We start from the raw sequence: 24,083 nt of genomic DNA on the forward strand, positions 1-24,083 counted from the left end.
AAAGCAACTTCATTCAGCTAAGAATCACAGAAAGAGGAACATTTTGTAAAAAGCCCTGTAAACATTCAAAGTACGAAATAAAATTTGTTTGTGTTTACCTGCACCACTTCTTCTCCTTGTAATGCCTCAATCTGTCTGGGTCTCCTCTGACGGTCACTATTTCCATGTCCCAGTTTGCCATAATCGCCATCTCCCCAGCTGAACACCTCTCCACTCTCCGTCAGTGCCATGGAGTGTCCATCTGAGCCACAAGAGGTCACAAGCTGTGTCACTACAAATCCTGTTATCAAGAAAAAGCATGGTTTGAGAATAAATTCAGTTTTTGCATAACGGAAATTAAATACAAATTCATTTTTCTTTGTAATTTTGATGCATAACATTTTTCATAGATGTTAGAGATTTTCTGCTTTGGGTGTTGTGTGCTATTTTTGTATGAGAATGCATTTTATTTCGAAAAAGAAAGGAAAACCCTGGATAGAACATAAGTCCGGTTTTTAATGATGTGTCCATTAAAAAGGGTTGTAACCCTAAAAGAGAGAAAAAAAAAAAGAAGAGATCCTGTTCCCTTATAGAAGGTTTAACACAGTGCTTGTTTGGTCTAATCTGTCTCCTTCTATACTGTAAAATACCTGGCTGATCCTGCCTGTTCTTGTGTCTCCCTTAGTGTGCTGACCACGGTAATCATAGCTGCTGATTCATGATACCATGGTCAATTTACATGCCTCCATCATCCCACTGCTCTCATTTATCCCTCTCTGCCTGTAAGCTCCTGTGTGTGTGAGCTGATCTCTTCCCCGCCCCTCCCCTCTTGCCACTATTAGTAGCTGGCAGTAAAATTAAAGCAAGATAACTGCCAGCCCCTCTGTTCTACCAAGCTATACTACGCTGTGCACATGTTTTTTGAGAGTTTACAACCAGTAAGGATATTTCCCTCAGTACCTGTCCCAGAGACACAGACGGAAAACTTCCAGAAGTGAGAGAAAGTCCCAGATGACAGAGGTCACCCAAAACCTGACAAAGGATCTAACTCTTCCTCACTCTAACCAAAAAAAAAACGTCTGGCGTTCTCTTTAAGTTTAATCAAAACCTAATTTTATGGTCAATGGCAGTTTGTTGAATTTACGTCTGCATGTGGTGTACATATGTTTCAGTGGTCAGTTACACTGGAATACTGGCTAACCCTCCGAAGATGGGAGGAAAACAAAAAAAAAACAACCTATGACCAGGCTCTGTAATCCATCAGAGATTAGGCTGCACTGCAAAGTGGATTTACTGTCATACCCTGCAATGCGGAGATGACAGTCAGCACATGAAGGTCATCTGAATTGCCTTGACCAAGGCGACCGTAGCTCCCCTCTCCGCAGGCAAGAACAGTACCATTAGCTTGAATAACGAAGGTACAATTTTGGCCACAGATTACCTGAAAATAGTAGAAACCATTGCATAAGAAGACCAAAATGACATGTTAGCTGTGCATTATTAAATTTGCAGCATAATGATTATTACTAATGTTACTAACCATTACCTAAAATGCTTTAAGAGGTGTACACAATACAATTTCTTTATAAAACACATACAAATGCAGACACAGAGGCAGAGGGCCCTGTGTGAATAAACTTAGTCTTCGAGATTGTTAAAAGCCCATACATTTTTAAAAGCACTGCTAGTTTACTGCAGAACAAAAAAATATTTTATTTTCCACAATATGCCTCTTTATATGAATTGGGTGTCATTTTTTTCTGCTACTGCAATACCTGCTGTGCCTGGGAGAAGGATGTGGCTGCTGATGGAATCATCACATTCCTGCCAGCTTCTGCCAGTTGTCCATGGCGCCCAGCTCCCCACAGGTACACATCACATTTGCCTCCAAGATGCCAGTCCTGCAGAGTAACAATTAAAATGTATGTTCACTATACAGAGAGATGCGGCACTAGAACAAAAACACAGGTCAGGTACACGGCCATCATTCAAGTTTAAAGTTCACAATTGGCAATAGTTCAACAGTCTTTGCTCCAATTTGCTTTTCTTTTTTTTCTTCCAGAAAGCATAACTTCTTATTTTCTTCCAGAAATGCTCAACTTCTCCAAATGTAGACATAGACATGACCAGGGGCGTATCTACCATGAAGCAAACAAGGCGTTTGCCTTGGGTGGCATTTTTCAGTGGGCCGGACACCGGCCCTCCGTCATCTGTGTGCAACATTCCCAACATTGTTTGCCACTGACGTCACACCGGACCTGACAGCAGGCTGAGTGGAGCTGTCAATCATCCCCGGTGCTGCCCCTCCTTCCCCGCACTGTCCCTGACTCGCACTGGGATTAGGAACAGCCATGCCTCCTCCTTCCCCCTCCTCTTTCACAGCTGCATCCTTCTTCCTAACCTGTAGCCACAGTCGTACCTTTCCCTATTACTATAAAGTAAAAGGAAGGAGGAGGAGAAAGCAGGAGGAGAGGCATGCCCTGCGGATTCACAGCCATTTGCTGTGGGCTTCCCGATCCATCCTTGCACATCTGGACTCTCTACAAGTTCCGACACTTCTACAGTAAGTGCTTAGGACTCAGATGAGCTCTCCGCCCCCCTTTTCTATAGCATCCCAACTACATCACCCAGCTGACAATTGTCCTCTAGAGTGTGGGCACTGGGGGTGTGTGAGGGTTGTGAGGTGAGTGTGGGCACTGGGGGTGTCTCTCTCCACCCACCCCCTCTCTCTCCTCCCTTTGTCTCACCCCCGCCTCCTTCTCTCCCCCCCACTTCTCTTCCCTTCTTCCATTTCCCCCATCTCCCTTTCCTTCCTATTCTTATCTCTTTTCCCAGCAGGGGGGGGTGCACTATGGCAGGCTAGTGAGAGGTTTGGGGGGGGGGGGAGAACTGTGGCTACTTGAGGGTGGGTAGATGGGGGTGTGGTTGGGGGGGGAGCACTGTGGCAGGTTAGCAGAGGGGGGGGGTGCTAGGGTGTTACTACCCCACAGTCCACCAGAGACCCCACATACCCCCTGATTTTAGTCTTGCCTAGGGCAGTATAAAACCAAATTACACCACATAGTTTGAACTATTGCCAATTGTGAACTATGGTCATGTCTGTCTACATTTAGAGAAGTTGAGCATTTAAGAAAAATATGAAGTAATGCTGTATAAAAATAACTGGAGCAAAAAAAGTTGAACTACTGACAGCTGTGGACTTTATTCTAGCGCAGGCTAGCCAATGAAAATAATACAGCCGATTGAAAGGACATGGGTCTAATTTTGCATTAAGTTTCGTGAAATATGACTTGACAACTATTCTCCGGTGGATGATACTTCCAGTATGTCTTTGTTACATGTAAAGATGCAGGACACAATCGACTTGAACTGAGGAACACATTTAATGGCTAACTGGTGGAAATCAGAGGAAGCTATCTCAGCCTTCCCATATTCTGTTAGCCTAATAAAGCAGGCTTGTAACTTGCTATGATATGGTCTACAGTTGCCCATTATTTAGGGTTACCCCTATGCTGACCAATTCAGATCCACTGAATGGACAGCCTATTACAACAGCTCAACTTGAAGAAACTATTTTCTTTAAAAAACATATAAACATTGAGCAAGTGGACTACATTTTAAACTTTGCTCACAAATCCTCAGTCTCCTCTAGGCTTCAGGAATCAGGGCGTAAATTACTGACCAGATGTTATAGAGTCCCTATGAGACTGCATGGAATGTTTCCAGATGTCAATCCCACTGCTCCACATAGTCTGGTTTTGATCACAGATCCCTCCTTTCTGGCAGACAATATGTGATTTGATTACTGAGTTGACGGGTCTCTCCCTTGCAGATGACCCAGCAGCATGCCTTTTGTGTCTTAGCGCACTTTCCCAGCTTTGCGCCTTCTCAGTGTAGCTAGATCCTGTATTCTGGCCAACTGAAAATCCCCCCTCATCCCCTTGATTGGTCAATGAGTCAGGAAGGTCAATGATTTAATGAAAATAGGAAAGCTTACCCTTCCCTCTTAGACAGCAGAACGGTTTTTATAACACATGGTTCTACTGGATGCAATTTAAATTCTCAGATAAATAAAAAAAGAAAAAAAACACAACTACGAGGAGCCAACACTTTCTAGGAGTGTCACCAGGGTTTGTTATTGTGCTTTCTTTACTTACCCCCTTCCTCCCTACCCCTCTCTTTACCTCCCCTTTCCCTCTCGGTTCTCCCTTTACGCTTCTTTATTTAACATTTACTGTTCACAATTTAAAATGAAAAAATAAAAATAAAAGACCTATTTCTCTTTTCCCGCTGGCAACATTTCCCTCACCTTTTACCAGTAATGTCTATCACTACAGGCACCAGAGCTCTCTTGGACTGAAAGAAATGTTTGCAGAAATGACACTACTTGATATGCATCACCAATGTTACCAAATGTTATGACTCTATACATATCGATTCTACTGACTATGTTGACTCAATGCCTGAATGTATCCTTTGTACTCCATGTTGTTGTTATTGACAAATACAGATTTAAAAAAAAAAAAAAACATTTAAAAAACACACCTCTGGCCTGGAGGTGGCCCAAGCCATAATTTGTTCATCTGTCCCATTCATCCATTTGCTGTTATCCTGTTTTGTAAAAGAATTTACAGATATGATCATTTTTGCATTGAAGGGGAACATAGTTAGTCAGGTTGAAAAAAAAGACAAGTCCATCTACTTTAACCGATAGAAAAAAAAAATCTTCATGAACACCACCCTATACCCACAGCTGATCCAAAAGAAGGCAAATTGAACTCCAATAAAACATGGTCCAATTAGCTCCAGTGGGAAAAAAAAAAACCATCCCGATTCCCCAAGAGGCAATTCGATTTTCCATGGATCAATTACCTATAAATGTTTGTTTTCAGTTATATTTTATGCATTTAGGAATGCATCCACCTCTTTTTAAAATCAATCTGAGCTGGCCAGAACTAGTTTCTGACGTAGTCGATTTTTACAGCTTTTATTGTGAAGAAGCCTCTCCATACTTTTTCTCCAGGTGTAAAGAATGCCCCCTTGTCCTCTGCGATGACCTGAAAGTGAATAACTCTACATCAAGTTTACTATATGGACACCTTATGTATTCATACATGCTGATCATATCCCATCCTTAATCACCTTTTCTCAAGTGACAATAAATTCAGTTCAGCTAATCTTTCCTTATATCCGAGCTCCTCCACGCCTTTTTTACATAGTTACATAGTTTGTGAGGTTGAAAAAAAAGACATCAGTCCATCCAGTTCAACCTATGATGTGTGTGTTTGTGTGTTTGCTGTTAACCGTACATCGTATACCCCTGTATGTTGTGGTCTTTAAGGTGCCCATCTAATAGTTTTTTGAAACCATCGATGCTCCCTGCTGATACGACTTTGCGGAAGAGAATTCCACATCCTTACTGCTCTTACAGTGAAGAACCCCCTGCGTATTTTAAGGTTAAACCGCCTTTCCTCTAGTTTTAGCGAGTGGCCACGTGTCTAATTGTATTCCCTTTCTCTGAATAGGTTTTTCCATGCTAGGGTTGCCAGTACAGTATTTGTACATTGATATCATATCCCCCCTCAATTGTCTCTTCTCCAGAGAGAATAAGTTTGCAGGGGGGCACATTTGCTTTTGGGGGGCTCTCTTCTCTAAGTGGGGGGGACGATTTCTACAAGTGGCTTTTACTTCTGATTCTGCACTTCAGAGAATGCACAAAGTGAATGAACACAGGAAAGGCTGAGATATATACCACATATACTGCAGGTGATCTCCATCATTTTTTTTTTTTTTTGTCTCACCTCTTCAGCTCTATCCTGGTAAAATGCACTCTCTGCCACTTCTTCTGACTGCCCTATCCTCCATCCTTAAATTCTCTCTACTTCACCCCTCTTCTCCACCCCACAGCTTATATATATCATCCTCACTTCTGTCCTCGCCTTATTACTGCACTCACCATCTCCTGCTATTTCTAAATCGACATGCACACAAATCTTCAAGGACACTGAGGCATGTCCCTTCATATAAATCACACTCTCATATTACCACCCTCACCTTTCTGCTTCTCCTGGCCTCTGGAGACATATCCCCAAACCCTGGGCCTCCATCTACCCATGCTCAATACACCACCTACCCTACACCCTCTGGCTGCAGTCGCAGTCAGCACAATCTAGTTCCTATCTCTCTTCTTCCCAAGACTGGACTCCCTTTCTCTTGCGCCCTTTGGAACGATCGCTCTGTCTGTAACAAACTCACCTCTCTCCATGACCTTTTCATCGCTAATTCATTTAATCTACTCGCCATCACCGAAACCTGGCTTCACGAATCCGACACTGCGTCTTCTGCTGCCCTATCCCAAGGTGGTCTTCTATGGACTCACTCCCCTAGACCCAACGGACGCAAGGGAGGGGGTGTCGGGATCCTTCTAGCCCCACATAGCTCCTTTCAGGTACTTCAGCCGCCTCCCTCTCTGTCACTCTCCTCATTTGAGGTACACTGCATTCGTCTTTTCTCCCCGGTCTCTCCAAGGATAGCTGTGATCTACCGCCCCCCTGGACCAGTATCAACCTTTCTTGATGACTTCTCCGCCTGGCTACCCTACTTTCTCTCTTCTGAAATCCCCACAATCATTCTTGGCGACTTCAACATCCCTATTAATACTAACACTCCTACCACTTCCAAACTGGCCCCCCTCACCACACTCCGAATCAGGCCCAGACCCCTTCAACCTTGGCAAACCGATAACACTAGAAGTCTGAAAAAGCATAGCCGTGCTCTTGAGCGCCTATGGCGTAAGACTCAGTCTCAGAATGCTTTCAACCAATGTAAATCCGCCCTCCAAAAATACAATTCCAGTCTCCACGCTGCCAAACAGACCTATTTTATCACTCTCATTAACAGCCTGTCATCACGCCCCCGGCAACTCTTCGCTACCTTTAACTCTCTACTCCGTCCTCCACTACCCCCTCCCACCGACTCACTCACTGCCCAGGAGATTGCCAACCACTTCAAACAGAAGATTGACACAATTCGTAAGGAGATCGTTGCTGTTCAGATACCTTCCTCCATGCCTTATACTTCACGCCCACAAGTGCGATCATTACTTCCCTCATTCAACCCCGCCACTACAGACGAGGTTGCTAAACTACTTGCTAACGTCCACTTAACAACCTGCCCTCTGGATCCTGTTCCCTCGCAAATGCTACGTTCACCTTCTGGCCCTATTCTACACTCTCTAACCCACATCTTCAATCTCTCTCTCTCTTCTGGCATCTTCCCCAACTCTCTAAAACATGCACTAGTCAGCCCCATACTTAAAAAGCCCTCACTGGACCCAACCGATCTGAACAACCTACGCCCTATTTCCTTGCTCCCCTTTTCATCCAAACTCCTCGAACGTCTAGTCTACAACCGACTGTGCGACCACCTTGCCGAGAATAGCCTCCTTGATCCCCTTCAGTCTGGATTTCGGCCTCAACACTCCACTGAAACTGCACTCCTAAAGCTGACAAACGATCTGCTAACGGCCAAAACCAATGGACAGTATTCTGTACTCCTACTTCTGGACCTTTCTGCTGCCTTTGATACGGTTGACCATCCCCTCCTCCTCAAAAAACTCCATGCCTTTGGTCTCCGTGACTGTACTCTTAACTGGTTATCTTCCTACTTATCTAACCGCACCTTTAGAGTTACCTACAATTCTACTTCCTCCTCTCCTCTTCCCTTCTCTGTTGGAGTTCCCCAAGGCTCTGTTCTTGGACCCCTCCTATTTTCAATCTACACCTCCTCTCTAGGTCAGTTGATAGCCTCCCACGGCTTCCAATACCACCTCTACGCTGACGATACCCAAATCTACCTATCCACTCCTCAGCTCTCTCCCTCAGTCTCCTCACGTATCACTAATTTACTATCAGACATATCGGTCTGGATGTCTCACCACTTCCTCAAACTCAATCCATCCAAAACCGAGCTTATAATTTTTCCTCCACCTCGTGCCCCTTCCCCTGATTTCTCCGTCAATATCAATGGCATTACCATCAGCCCATCCCCACATGCCAAGGTCTTAGGTGTTGTCCTGGACTCTGAACTCTCCTTCAAACCCCACATCCAATCGCTGTCCAAATCTGGCCGCCTCAGCCTCCGCAACATCTCCAAAATACGCCCCTTTCTAACCAAAGACACAACAAAACTCCTAGTTCACTCCCTGGGTCATCTCGCGCCTCGACTACTGCAATTCCCTTCTCATTGGCTTACCTTTACACAGGCTATCCCCCCTTCAATCCATCATGAATGCTGCCGCCAGACTCATCCACCTCACCAATCGCTCAGTGTCCGCTGCTCCTCTCTGTCAAGCCCTCCACTGGCTTCCGCTCACCCAACGAATTAAATTCAAAATACTTACAACATCTTACAAAGCAATCCACAGCCTAGCCCCCAGCTACATCACCAGCCTTATCTCAAAATACCAACCTAATCGCTCTCTTCGTTCCTCTCAAAACCTCCTGCTCTCTAGCTCACTCATCACCTCCTCCCATGCTCGCCTCCAGGACTTTTCCAGAGCCTCTCCAATCCTATGGAACTCCTTACCCTTATCTGTCCGATTATCCCCCACTCTATTAGCTTTTAGGCGATCTCTGAAAACCCTCCTTTTCAGAGAAGCCTATCCTACCAACCCCTAACAAATGTACCTCCTTTTTCTCCATCAACCCATCCCCCACGGTCATTGCCTTTTGTTTCACTTGACCCTCCCTTCTAGATTGTAAGCTCTTAACGAGCAGGGCCCTCTAGTTCCTCCTGTTTTGAACTGTATTGTAACTGTATTGTCTTCCTTCACATTGTAAAGCGCTGCGCAAACTGTTGGCGCTATATAAATCCTGTATAATAATAATAATAATAATAATAATAAGTTCAGTGCTTGTAGTCTTTCCTCATAGCCGATGTCCTCCATTCCCCTAATTATTTTTGTTGCCCTTCTCTGGACTCTCTCCAGTTCCAGCACATCCTTCCTGAGGACCAGTGCCCAGAACTGGACAGCATACGCCAGATGTGGCCGGACCAGAGTCTTGTAGAGTGGGAGAATAATCTCTTTATTTCTGGAGTGAATCCCCTTTTTTAACAGTTTGATTGCCCTTCTCAGCACTTTCTACAGTACTCCAATATACTTTTTGTGAACTGGTAAAACAAGAAAGTGTTTTGTTTGCTTTGGAAACTGCAGTTTGGCATTGCATGCTATTATTAAGTTTATGATCTACCTGAACACCAAGATCCTTCTCAACCATCAACTTACTCAGCTGTTCTCCTGCTAGAAAACGTATGATGCATTCAGGCTTTTAGCCGCTATTTGATGATTTATTAACATTAAACCTCATTCGCCACATAGTTGCCCCATCAAATCCTGTAAGGACATTATTCCACGGCATAGCTCTGCAAACACTGAAATGGTACTCTATCCCGAACCCTATATAATTTTTTAGGTTAAAATGTAAGGGTTCCAACGCTGAACCTTGGGGTACACAACTAATAACCTTAGACTATTCTGAGTATGAAACACAGTCTTTAGCCAGTTTTCTATCCATTTAAAAACTGAATTTTCTAAGCCTGTAGACTTCAGGTTCACATTAGCCGTATGTGGGGAACTGCGTCAAATGCTTCTGCAAAATCCAAGTATATGTCTAGTGCCACCACTTCTTGGTCTAAGTTTTCTAGATAAATTTATGTGTAATATACCATTTAAAACAGTAAACTGGCATGTTTACTTTTAATTAAAAAAAATAAAAAGGGTGCATGCGTGGCGGCTCCCCAGATGGTGGCTTAACCAGGGAGCTCCGTCCCGCTCCGGCTCTGTAGGCGTCCTTACAGCAAAAGAACTAACTCCTCCGCCGCGGACAGTGAACAGCCCAAAAAAAGATAATAGAATCCGCGCTAAGGAATCAAAGGATATAAATAAGTACTAATAAGCTGCAGCCTCACTTAAACTATAGCCAAAAGACTATATAAATGGATAAGAATGGAGGTGATGGCGCTAGTGAACAGCCCAGCTCCCACAACATCAGGGAACGCATTGGGACCCTCCGACGCCCGGATCGCATGTCCGCAGGACCTCTCCCACCAACACGGTTTGGTGGCCTGCCGACCCAACAGCCCTAAGATTGCGACCGCCACTTCCCAAAGCGCAGGTCCCAAAAGGTGAGGAAGACATCTCGGACACTCCAGCCACCGCAGCACGGTTCAGTGCACAGTAGCCCTGCAACCCCCCTGGACCGTCCACTTTTGTCCCCAGCCTCCACTGTCTCCCTCCTGGAGCGGACGCTGGATGATTTATTACAGTCCCCAGTTGGGGCCTACACTGATCAACCAGGCCTGTCTCAGGGCACACTGCCTCTGCTTGCTAATAATCCACAGGACTTTTTATACATAATGGCCACATTCTCCAAAATGCTCTCCAAGGGTTTGGCCCAGACTGCCACCCAGATCACTTCTGCCATCCACTCTGATCTACAGAACCTGGGGTCCAGAATTGAGGCCATAGAACACAAGTCAGACCAGACTGTACTAAGAGTAAACCAACATACGGCAAGAATCCAAGACCTGCATGACCAGCTGGACACTGTTTTGTCCAAAATTGATGAGCTGGAAAACAGATCTAGAAGATATAACTTTAGGATCAGGGGACTACCCGAAAGCGTTCAGGACATAAATGCTGCAGTTACTGCATTTATACAGGACTTGATTCTTGTATAAATAAATTGATACTCTGTATAAGGCTAACTATCCCCCTCTATTCCAGAAATTGAAAACTGACTTAACAACTTGGGACCTACATAAGCTCTCCTGGTTGGGTAGGATAAATTCTGTAAAAATGATACTACTCCCTCGCATTCTATATCTTTTCAGGTCACTCCCCATCCCTAAATTCCAGCTACAAAATATCCAATACAAAATTGTTAAGTTCATTTGGGGCAAAAAAAGGTTACCGATGCTCTACATCGATTCTGTATAGGCAGCGGACACACAGTGGTTTAGCTCTACCTAACTTATGGAAATACTATCAAGCAGCCCAACTTGCCCAGTTTTCCATGATCGATACCAGTGGACCTAAGCCTGACTGGATCCAGATTGAGAGACAAGCGGTCCCCCATCACACGCTTGACTACATTGCTTGGTGCCCCACTAGGCTTCAACCAACGATTTTAGCACCCACCCTATCACACTCTGTAGACAACTCTACCAACACAAAGCTATAGCCTCGCCTTTATTTATGAAACCCTTATCTCATATTTTTCATCACCCACAATTCCTGCCCGGACAAGATATTAAGGCCTTTCAGTGGTGGACCGATAAAGGGCTGTACCGTATTGGACATTTTTTGTAGCCATCAGGTCCACTTTCCCTTTCCCACGGTCTTAAACTCAAGATGCCAGCAACAGAAAAATTCAGCTTCTTCCAAATTTCCCACTTCCTTCATACATTGTGGCCCAACAAGCGAGAACCTCCATCCTTAACCCAGTATGAGAGGTGGTGCTCCGAATCCAGGGAGCTGAGAGGGGGCATATCAGTCATATACTCTGCCTTAATGTCCTCCTGGACAAACCTGCCCACGACCTTCGCTGGGAAACCGATCTGAATTCGTAACTCATTGTAACTCACGTTGGATGCTTGGCACCGAATTTTCTGCAGATCTTTCAGGGGAATGATGAATGTAACCCTCATTGAAACCAATGTTAAAATACTTACACGTTGGTACTTGGTACCGATCCACCTGTCTCTCATGTTTCCAAACTTCTCTCCACTATGCTATAGGGGTTGTGATCACCAGGGCTCCTTTTTACATACCTAGTGGTCATGCCCCAAACTCAGGTCTTTTTGGAACAAGATGTTTAATCTGATTCGGTCGGTCGCGGGGCTTCCGATCGCACAGACACCCCAAGTAGCGTTTCTGCATGAATACCCCCAAAGATATCCTAGACACTGTCTATCTCTCATATTTTTTATGCTCCTAGGAGTGAAACTCACCTTGGCTAAGGCCTGGAAAAAAAAAACCTTTTGTCTCATTCAGATCCACTAAACAGAAAATTTTGGGGATAATGGCTCAAGAAAAAATTGTAGCCATCCTACACAACCAAGTGTCGAAATTTGAGAGTGTCTGGGAGCCTTGGGCACAATATTGGCACATTTCGCTATAACCTACCCCTCCGTTTGATGTATACTCTTCCCCCGCTGACTTCCAGTTTCTCCTACACTCCAACCTCCTTCCTCCCCTCACTGTCCTCTCTCTGCTCTCTTTTCCCTCAACTGTTGTTGTTCAACTGTTGAGCCACGACGATTGGACCTGTAATTCCTGTTTTGTCAACTTGAAATCTCATTGCCTGGTCTCCAGGCCTCTAGTTACCAGTTTATTTACGTGAAATGTTCATTACAAAATTCACTCCTGTTGTGCATTCCAAATCGCATTTGTTTTGATTCCTCTCAAACTGTCTTTACACATCGTATGTTCTTACTGTTTGCAAATGCCATTAATACTAATAAAAATAATTAAAATATAAAAAAAAAAAATCATAATTCATAAATAAAGATAAAATACATTTCTTACTGGAACAGAAATAAATTTTTTTACTGTAGTGGTCATGCAGGAAACAAGTTTGGTTCCTACCATTATAAGCCTGAGCTCTTCCTCAGGGACTGGCTCCAGGTCAGGAACACTGAAGGATGCTGGGAAAAGGGCACCTCTGGCCAAGGCCTCAGCAGCTTTGATGGTAGTAGAGAAACACTCTAGCCAGGCCCACTCAGCATGGTTCCAGGAGGAAAGTTCTGGTGGAGCTAAGCGGTGGTGAGGAGGAATGGGTGGATTGCACAGAAGCTGGTCAAGGTTTAGACCCACAGCCAGGGATGCTAAGCACTGCATATATGGGCTATGTACTAACTGATCTCCACACACAACATAAGGCTGAAAAAAAAACAGATGACTGTCAACAAAGGAACACTAAACACACTCACAATACAATATGCTGTTGAGGGATTTTCATCAGGATTATTAAGAAGTGGAAGAGGACAGAATACATTGGGTAAGTCAGATGATCAGGGCTTGTTTGTCACTCTCATAACCCTTTTAGGTTAAGTCCCGGTTCACACTACCGCGACTTGTCAGACGACTTGTCAGCCTGGCAAGTCGCGGTCCATTCTGTGCTACGGGAACCGTTCAAATAGGAGCGACTCAAGTCGCTCCGACTTAGAAAATAGTTCCTGTACTACTTCGGGGCGACATCAGAGCGACTTGCATTGACTTCAATTATGTGCATGCGACTTCACAGGTCGCCCCCGAAGTTGGATCGCCATAGTGTGAACCGACACTTAAACTACAGCAATATTTAAAGTATGTGTACATTTACATAATAAATAAATTGTATCAGAATAGGAATTTGCCTGAAAACAGGATGACTTGGACTGCTTAGTTCAATATGCATTGCAGTATGTAAAACTAGAAATAGAATTAACTAGGCACTGTGTTGCATGGGTACATGGTGACTTCACTAATGGGGTGAGAGATTAATAGCTTTTTGGTCACCAACTACACATCTTCACAGGGAGTCTAATGCCCAGCTATACTAAAAACTATATACTGTATACAACATGGATCTCAGCAAATAACACTATAAAGTACAATTAAGTCATCGTAAATACCTTCTCGTATGCATATTGCTCCTGGAGCATGACAGGAAGGCGCTCTAAGAAGGTCTGCATACAAGGCGCCATGTTAAGGCCCACTATGCCTTGTTGTTTTAGTGCAGTCCTGCAAGTTGCCAAGACGTGATTGGAGGATATCCACTCTGGGGTGCAGTTCACCACTAGAACATCCTGTAAAAGTATAATAAATAAACCCGTATGTGTGAATTGTCAGATAAGAATACAACTATATACAGTTATTCACAGAACACATTGTTACATAGGTTGAAAAAAAGATACAAGTCCATTCATTTCAACTAATAGAAAATTAAAAACAAAAAACAAATAGAAAACATCCGTATACACAATCCTATATCCATAGTTGATCCAGAGGAAGGCAAAAAACAAAACAAAAACAAAAAGCATGATCCAAATTCTTTCCTGATCCTCATGGAGGCAATCTGATATTCCCCGGATAAATTAACCCTAGTGTTATTACATATAAATGCTAGCATCCACTATATTTTGTGCATTTAGGAATGCATCCAGCTGTTTTTTTCGTTTACAACAATCTACTGAGTTGGCCTGAACTAGTTCCTGATAGAGTCTATTCTACATTTTCACAGCTCTTACTGTGAAAAAGGTTTTTTTGTATGTGGAGGTTAAATCTATTTTTCTCCAAACGTAAAATGTGCCCCCAGTCCTCTGTAATGCCCTGGAAGTGAATAACTTAATACCAAGTTTACTATATAGACCATTTCTGTATTTATTCATGTTGATCATATCCCCCCCCAATCACATACTTTGTGTGTGTCCAGCAGCCATCAATGCTGGAAATCGCTGACTGTGCAGACTCAAGCGACCTGTCATTATAGTGAACAGGGCTTAGCAGCAGCAGGACTCAGAAGATTCCTGCTGCAGCAATTCGCACCGGTGTGAATGTAGCTTAAAGTAACTAAACAACAATAATCCACGTGTGACCCATTAGGATACTGTGAAGTTTTTATTATTCATATGAAATAGAGAAACAGGTTACCTTTGAGCGGTTTGAACAAGCAGCAACTCCAACATCAGGAATCCAAACTGTGGTAGTGACAGCTCCAGAACCAGTAATTACAGACTGTAATACACAGCCATCCTAAATCAAAGAAAAAAAAAGGAGAACCTTATTCGCTCATTCAGTAGTGCAGATAATAGTGAGCTGCAAAGATTTCAGACATTGTATGTTGTAAGTGTACAGTTTATAATGACATCGAGCCAGCCATTGATTTCAAATAATAAAACATAAATCCTCACCCTTAAAGACCAAATATTCATTAAGCCACCAAGTCCACCAGACACAAGCGCTAGACCATCAGGGCTGAAAGCTACTGTTCGTACCGGGGTTATGTGCCCCCGTAACTTATACACACATCGGGCATCCTCTGGTTTTTTAAACTCCTAAAATAAAAAAAGAATAAGACTGAAATCATAGATTTGCAGCAAACTCTACACCACAGGTACAGATATAAGGTCTGTTGACTGGTCTTTTAAACAAAGCTGTCTTAAGGAGACATACAGTAATCAAACAGGAAACAAGTGTACAAAAAAACAGGCTAAAATTTTTTAAGGGTGCCCACATACGCAGAAGAAAATTTGACCAGGCAGACATGATCAGAATCCCCTTCAGTTGCTGCAAAGCCCATGTGTTCAATGAACAGTGACAATTAGCCCAGGCATTTTTTTCTGTTCATGTGAATGGAGTGGAGAAGAAGAAGGAAATAAGCGGTGATGGCAGAAGTTGCTGACATCTCAACAGCATTTTGCATGTTTCTGCCGAGAGTGGCCAGCCAACATGGTCTGAAAAATCCTGTACAGACAATAAAGCCCAACTCCAGGAAAATTCAAAATGATCCCTTGCAATGGAGATGCACCTGTACTGCAAGGGTTAATAGCTCGTTTCATCTAGGGGAGGGAAGAAACTTATCTGATCCTCCCTGTTACCCCAGTGATGGCGCTCCCCCACGCTCCAGCAATAGCCTGACCCTCAGCATCATCCTGTCCAATGTAGGGTGGCGGACCCTACTTTAATCCCGAGAAGGTCAGAACTCTAGACCACTGGAGCCTGGGGAAGAAGCTGTGGGGATCGGTCTAGCTGCAGGGAGAAGTGGAGGATGGGGTAAAGTAAATCATTTTTTCTTTTTTTGTGCCCCTAGACCAAAACGAGCAATTAACCCTTGCAGTGCAGGCACAACCCCACTGCAGGGGATATTTTTGTTAGCTGTGCAAAACAAATGGCAATCATTTCAAACTATATCTAGCCTTTGCAGCAAGGAACACAAGTAAGGGCAATTCACATCAAAAACAAACAAAAAATTCCAGCTTAATTACCAGCTAGCCTGCAACAAAACCAAATTAACCCTGTCTAACAGTTTACATTAACAACTAGGGGTTTAGTTGCACACATTTTCAAACATATGTGTAAGCGCTGCAGTGCCTGTGTCAAGGCACCACATACTGTGGTCCTAAATCTATCATTTTGAAAGTCTCCTAAATTGGAGCACATACTGTATATAGCAGTGAATAGGCCTTATTTTAATCTGATAATCCACTGCTTTATACAGCATGTGCTCCAATTTGGGAGACAGTCAATTATAGGAATTAGCCCTGCAGTACACAGGGGTGCCTTGGCATGGCCACCGTGGCTTACACATTTGCAAATGTGTGCGAATAAACCCCTTGTTTTTAACCACTTTACCACTAGAGGATTTTGCTGTCTTATGTCTGAGCCACTTTTTGCGATTCGGCACTGTGCGACTTTAACTGACAATTGCACGGTCGCGCGACGCCATACCCAAACAAACTTTACGTCCTTTTTTTCCCAAAAACAGAGCTTTCTTTTGGTGGTATTTGATCACCTGTGCGATTTTTACTTTTTGCACTATAAACCAAATTTTTTATATGAAATTCCCCCCCAAAAAAAAGTAAAAATCCAAATTTTTAAATTTTTGGCCAATTTGTTTTCTGCTACCTATGTTTGGTAAAAAAAAAAAATCACAATAACCGTATTTTGATTGGTTTGCGCAAAAGTTATTGCGTTTACTAAGGGAAAGATTTCTGTCATTTTTGGTGTTTTTTTTTAACGAGTAATGGCGAAGATCTGCTATTTTTTTTGCGGGACTGCAACATTGTGGCGGACAGATCGGACCCCTGACTGACATTTTTGACACTTTTGGGGGTACCAGTGACATTACTACAGTAATCAGCGCTATAAATATGCACTGTTACTGTAAAAATGACACTGGCAGGGAAGGGGTTAATTTTATTGGAGAGGGAGGGGTTAATGTATGCCTGGTGCTTACTAATGCGTGTGGGGGGAGGTGACTGTGTGACACAGGGACAGATCCAGGGTTCAGCTGTGCTGAATCCTGCAATCTGACCCTGCCTGTCACTTAGGAGATCCGCCCGCTTGTGTTTACACAAGCAGGCGGATCTCCACACTCGATTCCCCGACGATTGGGGAAGAGCAGCGGCAATCGACTCCCGCTGTGACTGAACACAGCGGGAGCGAGTCTCCGGCGGTGCGCACGCGCCGCCGAGAAAGGGGAGTGTCTGGCGACGTAGGTCTACGTCGCCAGACGATAACCAACCACTTTGCCACAGTAGTGCTCGAGTGAGCAGACGGCAAGTGGTTAACGTGAACTGTTAGACAGAGCCAATTTGGTTTTGTTGCAGGCTAGCTGGTAAGTGAGCTAGGAATTTTTGTTTTTGATCTTTTTTTTTTATTCGTGCATCAGCCTTGCGCAGGTGACCATGCAAATCTTCTCAGTATCATCCCAATTTGTAGTGCCTGGAGGTGGGCTTTAACTCCAGTTATAGGATTTACAGAATTAAATTAGTTTAGAGCACGGCTTTTTAGAAATAATGGCATAAGGGCTAGCAGTGTGATCACTTACCTTACAAGATGAGTGTTCCCTCCATCCTTCTTGTGATGCTGGTTTGGACTGAACTGTTTCTAGAGAGGCTTGTGGAACTGTCCATACACATACCAAACCATTCTGACAACCCCTAAAATCAAACACAATACATAAAAAAAAAAAAAATATTGCTGTTATATTTAAACCAAATAGCTAGTTTCTGCAAAGTAGTGTATAGCCAGAAAGGCAGAATACAGTCTTAGTATCAGACCTACAAACACAGCCCCATTTATCTAAAACCAAAGAAAAAATACCCTTTTACATTTACAAGCAAATTGATTTCACTGTCAGGAGTGCACCTATCCATTTCCACTCTCCCTCTTTACCCCAGAAGTCAGATCATAGCTTATACTATACCTAAAAGGATACGGTCACCAGACTCCTTCCGGCTGTATTGACACATGCCTATCACTGGCTCCATTCATTTCTATGGAAACCCTTTCACCAGTCTGACCGGTTGGCACATCAAATGGAGAAAACACTTTGCACGCTGCTATACAGCTGGGAAGTTTACTAAAGTTTTCAGTCAGAGGCTGTGCAGTCTTTAACCAGCCCTATAATATAGCTCTCTAGACTGCACTGCTGTAAGCAAGTAAAGCTATGCTAAGCATGTCTGGGGAAGAGGAGCAGAAAAGAATAAGTACACTTATACTTTAAAGCGGCCTTTACAGTGCTTATGTAATATTTAATTTACATAAGACCATGCAAACATAATTTGGATAGATCTAAAAAACATAGGCTACAAACACATGCAAAAGTATAAACATAGGCCACTAACACATGCAAAAGTCAGCCATTTAAAAGTGCCTGACTCTTTCAGGAGTGAGTGGAAGACTCAAGGGATCTATAATATATATGTTTACATGCATAAAAAAGCAGTGTAAAAGACACTCACGTTCCAAGCATGAGCTGTGGGCTGTCAGCTTTCCCAGGTGACACACACCAGGCTACTGTGTTGACATATGATGGGTGTGGGAGGCTGTAGAGGGTTTTCCAGCTGCCACCTGTGTTTCCCCATATCTTAACAGTGTCCTCTTTGGCACAAGTAAGTAGCAGCTCACCTGATGGATCCCACTTTACACTCACAAACACCTCCTAAAAAACAAGAATTCAAATTATTGTATTGATGGTATCATGGCACATATGAAACTTTGCAAATATTAAAGCCTCTAATATGTAAACTAAAGGGCACAGTTTAGATTAATTAGAAAAATAAATCTTAGGCTGGCATATAGGAAGAGTTTTTTGTTCAGCCTACAGGCTGAACGCAAAAAAACAAAAAAAAACTAGCAGGTTCCTCTATTGGTGCTGTATGGAAATGTCTCCCACTGCAGATGGCTGTTAAATCTGATTGGATGCAGCTGCTTTTTGGCTGAGAATTTTCCATCTGGCTCCTTCAATTTTTCAATTGAGGGATTTTGGACAGAAAGTGGCTGACAGGGCCACCTACTGAGCACATTTCGGAAATTTGACCAGTGTATGGCCAGCTTAAAGTGGTATTAAACCCAAAACAAATAATTTTATATATTGCAGCTTCCAATCATTACATGTGTTGGTAGCATTCGTTTTCTTCTTTAGGCTTTTTATCTCTCGGTTTTAGATTTTTTAGTTTTAGGTTTTTAGGTATTAGAGTGCCTCCACTCTGGATATAAGAGTACAGGGGTACCCTCATCCGTCTAACTGCTACATCTGTAAGAAAGTTTTGTTCTTTTGAAAATCAGATTTACTGGCAGATCATAAGGGAAAGAAAGCCTAAAAAAGAAAACAAATGCAGCCATCGCATCTAAGAATTGGTAAGCTGCAAATTAATAAAGGTTTGCTTTTGGGTTTAACCTGTTGCCGACCGCCCGCCACCTTTTTACTGTGGCGGTGCGGCCCTCCTGCGCGAACTGACGTAGACCTACATTGGTCGTGCGCCTGCAGCTAGGGGGCGAGCGCCCACCGCGCTCCTGCCCCCACTCGGCTGCGGGGACTCCGATGCACGAGGCAGGCGGCTCCGATTGCCGCCTGACACCCGTGATCGTTCCCCACTGAGAGAGAAGAATGGTCGGCTGTTGTAAACACAGCTGACCGTTCTCCCTGGAATGATCACAGAGCCCCTGTGATCCTTCTATATAGGATCACAGGTCTCTATAATCATTTCACAAGCCACGCCCCCCCCCACAGTTAGACTCACTCCCCTAGGCTCACATTTAACCCCTTGATCACCCACAATGTTAACCCCTTCCCTGCCAGTGTCATTATTACAGTAACAGTGCATATTTTTATAGTGTAAAAAGTGTAAAAAATGTCAATTAGGGGTCCGATCTGTCCGCTGCAATCTCACAGTCCTGCTAAAAATCGCAGATCGCTGCCATTACTAGTTAAAAAGAAAAAAAAAAAACAATAAAAATGACATAAATCTTTTCCGTAGTTAGTAGACGCGATATTGCTATTTTTTTTTACCAAAAATATGTAGCAGAAAACAAATTGGCCTAAGATGTTAAAAAATTTTGATTTTTAAAATTTTTTTTGGGAATGTTAAATAGCAGAAAGTGAAAATTTATGTTTTTTTTTTCCAGAATTGTTGCTCTTTTTTTGTTTACAGCGCAAAAAATAAAAATCGCACAGGTGATCAAATATCACCGAAAGAAAGCCCTATTTGTGGGGAAAAAAAGGACATCAATTTTATTTTGTACAGCGTCGCATGACCGCGCAATTGTCTGTTAAAATAACACAGTGCTGAATCGCAAAATATGGCCTGGTCATTAAGGGGGAAAATCTTCCAGTCCAGGAGTGGTTTATACTGCTTTAAGTAACAATGCACATCTTACCTTGTGTGCGTCAATGAGAACGATCCCGCCTTTCTCTTCTGGCTCCGTGTGTCCAATTAGTAACTTTCCATCAGCAAAACCAACAGCAAAAGGACGGTCTTCACTAAACCAAGTAATGCAGGTAACCGCCACTGTCAAAAGAAAAAACAAAAACATCACATTATTTTATAGTGGTTGTAAAAGGCAGAAGGTTTTTACCTTAATGTATTGAAGCTTGCTATGGGGGCACTCGGCAGGGGGAGGAGCCAGGAGTGCCAGCGGGGAACCCGAGAAGAGAATCAGGGCTGCTCTGTGCAGAACCATTGCACAGAGCAGGTAAGTAGGACATGTTTGTTATATAAAAAAAAAAAAAAAAAAAATCTAGCATTTACAATGACTTTAATACTGATCATCATAGGGATGCTGATAATTAGAAGATAATTTTATAGTATAAATAATGGAAGAAAGTCTTAGAGGCATATTTATAAAGCAGTGAATACGAGAGACATCAAACATTCACTAATGATTATTCATTGTTTATTAAAACCTATTAACCAGAAAGATTCATCTGCAGTGGACATTCGGTAGGTGTCCCATTCGCTGTTTTATAAATATGCCCCGCCATGTTCAGTTTAACCAAGCTTCACAACAGAAATTATTAAGGTACGTAACAGATGTATAGGGTTTGTTCATGTACAACATTTAGGCTTTTAGGCTCCATTCATACTTGTGCAATTTGTCATGCCACTTTGGACATCAAAGTCACATGACAAGTCGCAAGAGAAAGGATTGGCGCAAATGGTGATCACTAGTGCTGGGAACCATCAGTCTAAGAGGGCTGCGTATGTCAGTGGGCAGGTGGGAAAAGTCATAGAAGATGATCCATCCAATGATAGGGATCTACAATGATGGTGGACAATCCAATACTCAGGGCAGGCCTCATCAGGGAAGCAGAAGCACACTCCAGAAACATGTAAAGGAGAAAGGAAGCAGAGAGCAGAAGATACGCCCTCTAAGTGTAGACTATGTAGCATTTATTAAAACAAAGTATAAAACCATTCACATTTGAGCGAATAAAAACAGGCACAACAGGAACATCCTGCAACGGTGAGCCTCTGTCCACGCTGGAAAAGCTGGCCGTTGGGCTTTCTTCTGCCGTGTCTCCTGTTGGAGCCGAACGCAGTCTCTCTGTATGGAATGGACCAGGAAGGAGGGCTGGAAAGCCCATGGACTACAGCGGCAGGCGTGACGTCACCGGAAAATACCGCAACGTGTTTCTGAGCGTGCGCACTGGCAAAGGCAAAGACAGGCGCGCTCCTTTCTCAAGCTATAGCTACAGGGCCATATATAAATCCCTCATGCCCCTGTAGCTATAACTTGAGAAAGGAGCGCGCCTGTCTTTGCCATCACCAGTGGGCATGCTCAGAAACGTGTTGCGGCCATTTCCAGTGACGTCACACGTCTGCGGTTGTGGTCCATGTGCGTTCCAGCCCTCCTTCCTGGTCCGCTCCATACACAGAGCTGGTGTTTGGCTCCAACAGGAGACACGGCAGAACACAGCCCACCGGCCAGCTTACCAGCATGGACAGAGACTCACTATTGCAGGATGTTCCTGATGTGCAGCTTTTTATTCGCTCAAATGTGTGTGGTTTTATACTTTGTTTTATTAAATTGTACACAGTCTAAAATTAGAAGGCACCTCTGTGCCTGTTCTGTAAAGTCGCAGCAACTTTTGAAACGGTACCTACACTACTTTGATGCGACCTTGGTCCAGAGAATGTAGAGTTAGATCAAAGCTGCACCAAAAGTTGCTCCAAAGCCACATTTTAGAGGCGCACTAAGGTGAATGGAGCTTTAGGGTCCATGTTAATGGACATTCAAGTCAAATACCAAGTTTTTCCCTTGAATACATGCAGCTGCGTTCAAATAAAAAAAAAAAAAAAATGCAGTGTTTGACCTGCTTTGCCTGTAGCTCAAAGGCTTCTTAACAAGACATGTTAGCTTGCTGTGCCCCAAGAGCTCCAAGTGCTCTTAATATTCTATTCAGTACAGCTTTCAATGTACATACTAACATTTACATACCTTCTTTTCTGTAACAGTGCTCCAGTTCCACACGGCGCATGCTGATGGCATCTGTAACTTCAATTAGCCCCAAAGTTCCATCAACACGACCCACCAGCAAAGACTCTGGCTGGTCACTAGCCCATCCTTCTCCAGGACTTTGCTCAGGCCACACTATGCAGGAGACCCAGTGAGGCTGAGTGTCCACAAGTCCTTTTCCACCTGATGAAAAAGGGTTACACGCTATATTATAGTAACAGTAATAAAAGGGAAAGGTCTAGTCTAAAATATAGGAGAATATCCTTCAGAATCAACCTCAAGTCTAATAAACAGATACAAAATATAAGATGGATATATATAAGATGGATGGCTAAACGGATACCATTGACTTGCCAGATGTTGATCGTATTTTCCAGGGCTCCAGCCAGATAACGCCCACTAACACTCCAACACACAGGAGACAAGGATGGGTCAGGTTCCTCTGGGGTTCCCTCTCTAATAAAGAGAAGAAATGCATTAATCGATTAGCACCCACATGCTCCTGCATTGTGCTTTCATCTGCCAACCGCTGCTACTTTATCACCTGCTACATCACTCTCTGACCTTGTAAGCTTTGTGAAAATGGAGGCGTTACCCATAGTAACAAAGAAGATGTTATTTGTCATGCTTGCAGTAAAGCTTTGTATTAAAGGGGTAAAGGGGCCATACATAATTTTCAATATGTGTAATGTATAAAAGGACTGCTAGACTACAGACCTAATAGAGGAAATGATGGTCAGACTATGCACATGCTACATGTTTGGCTTGGAGACATGCTGCAAAAGATAATATGAAACTGGGAACATGTTACATGAGGCTAGCAGAGATCAGTGCTATTACCCCTAATCAATGTTCCCACTACAGACTGCTGAAGTCCAAAGGCCACACCTCATATGAAAGGACCGTATGTGACCCCCGGGCTTCAGGTTGGTCACCAGGCGTCTGGGGCCGCAGCCGCAGAAGGAGGAAGTCTGACAAGGATTCCCCTAAAATAAGGTAAGTGATCCCAAAAAAGGGGGGCGTGGCCGGCTACTGATGTGAGAGCAGCGCAGCTCCGGAGCTCTCTCCTGCTTGCCCAGATCCTTTGATAATCCTGCTGAACCCCGCAATTATACTCACCCGATTTCGGCTTCTACGGGTTCCTGGTCCCACGGAACATCGGCGGACATGGTCAAAAAAAGTTCCGGAAGATCTGGTCTTTCTGGGTAGACTCTGACCTTACTGCCTCCTCGGTGTCTGACACTACCTAGGCGATGTCTAAAGTTCCTTCTTTTGCTGTGAATATATTGATATATTGCATATGATATCGTGTTCCCCCCCCTAGGGGTTCTTTGCTGTGCTCCTTTTACCATGACTACTGTATGTTCTCTGTACTGTTTTTATTTTGCCATCTGATTTGAGAGGATGCTTTGTATGTTATGCGTATCCTCTCTTTTATGCTGTACTGCCCTTTTTCTTTTGGTGTACTGTGTTTTGTTTGTTAAATAAAAATACCTTTAAAAAAAAGTGATCCCAAAAAAAAAAAAAAAAATGTCCAATTCTTTTTTAACATGCTTTTCATTACAGGAATAGGAAAATAAGAAAATGAGGGTGGAAC

At 43.4% G+C, this 24,083-nt stretch overlaps 1 protein-coding gene across 2 annotated transcripts in view; it reads right to left on the bottom strand.

The window, feature by feature from the left end:
* The window catches only part of HERC1 (HECT and RLD domain containing E3 ubiquitin protein ligase family member 1), a 212,322-nt gene that overhangs the window by 46,458 nt on the left and 141,781 nt on the right, over nucleotides 1-24,083 (bottom strand). For both annotated transcript variants that reach the window (XM_082255125.1, XM_082255124.1), the window contains exons 53-65: nucleotides 22,830-22,942; nucleotides 22,469-22,669; nucleotides 20,408-20,538; nucleotides 18,490-18,689; nucleotides 17,574-17,685; nucleotides 14,935-15,078; nucleotides 14,675-14,776; nucleotides 13,657-13,830; nucleotides 12,629-12,922; nucleotides 4,525-4,590; nucleotides 1,755-1,880; nucleotides 1,282-1,420; nucleotides 99-280 (exon numbers count right to left, since the gene is read on the bottom strand). In XM_082255125.1, the coding sequence (XP_082111251.1) occupies nucleotides 99-280; nucleotides 1,282-1,420; nucleotides 1,755-1,880; nucleotides 4,525-4,590; nucleotides 12,629-12,922; nucleotides 13,657-13,830; nucleotides 14,675-14,776; nucleotides 14,935-15,078; nucleotides 17,574-17,685; nucleotides 18,490-18,689; nucleotides 20,408-20,538; nucleotides 22,469-22,669; nucleotides 22,830-22,942 (1,984 nt within the window). The remainder of the gene's footprint in view (nucleotides 1-98; nucleotides 281-1,281; nucleotides 1,421-1,754; nucleotides 1,881-4,524; nucleotides 4,591-12,628; nucleotides 12,923-13,656; nucleotides 13,831-14,674; nucleotides 14,777-14,934; nucleotides 15,079-17,573; nucleotides 17,686-18,489; nucleotides 18,690-20,407; nucleotides 20,539-22,468; nucleotides 22,670-22,829; nucleotides 22,943-24,083) is intronic.

The sequence above is a fragment of the Pelophylax lessonae genome (assembly GCF_965119305.1).
Source record: "Pelophylax lessonae genome assembly, chromosome: 4".
Classification (NCBI taxonomy): domain Eukaryota; kingdom Metazoa; phylum Chordata; class Amphibia; order Anura; family Ranidae; genus Pelophylax; species Pelophylax lessonae.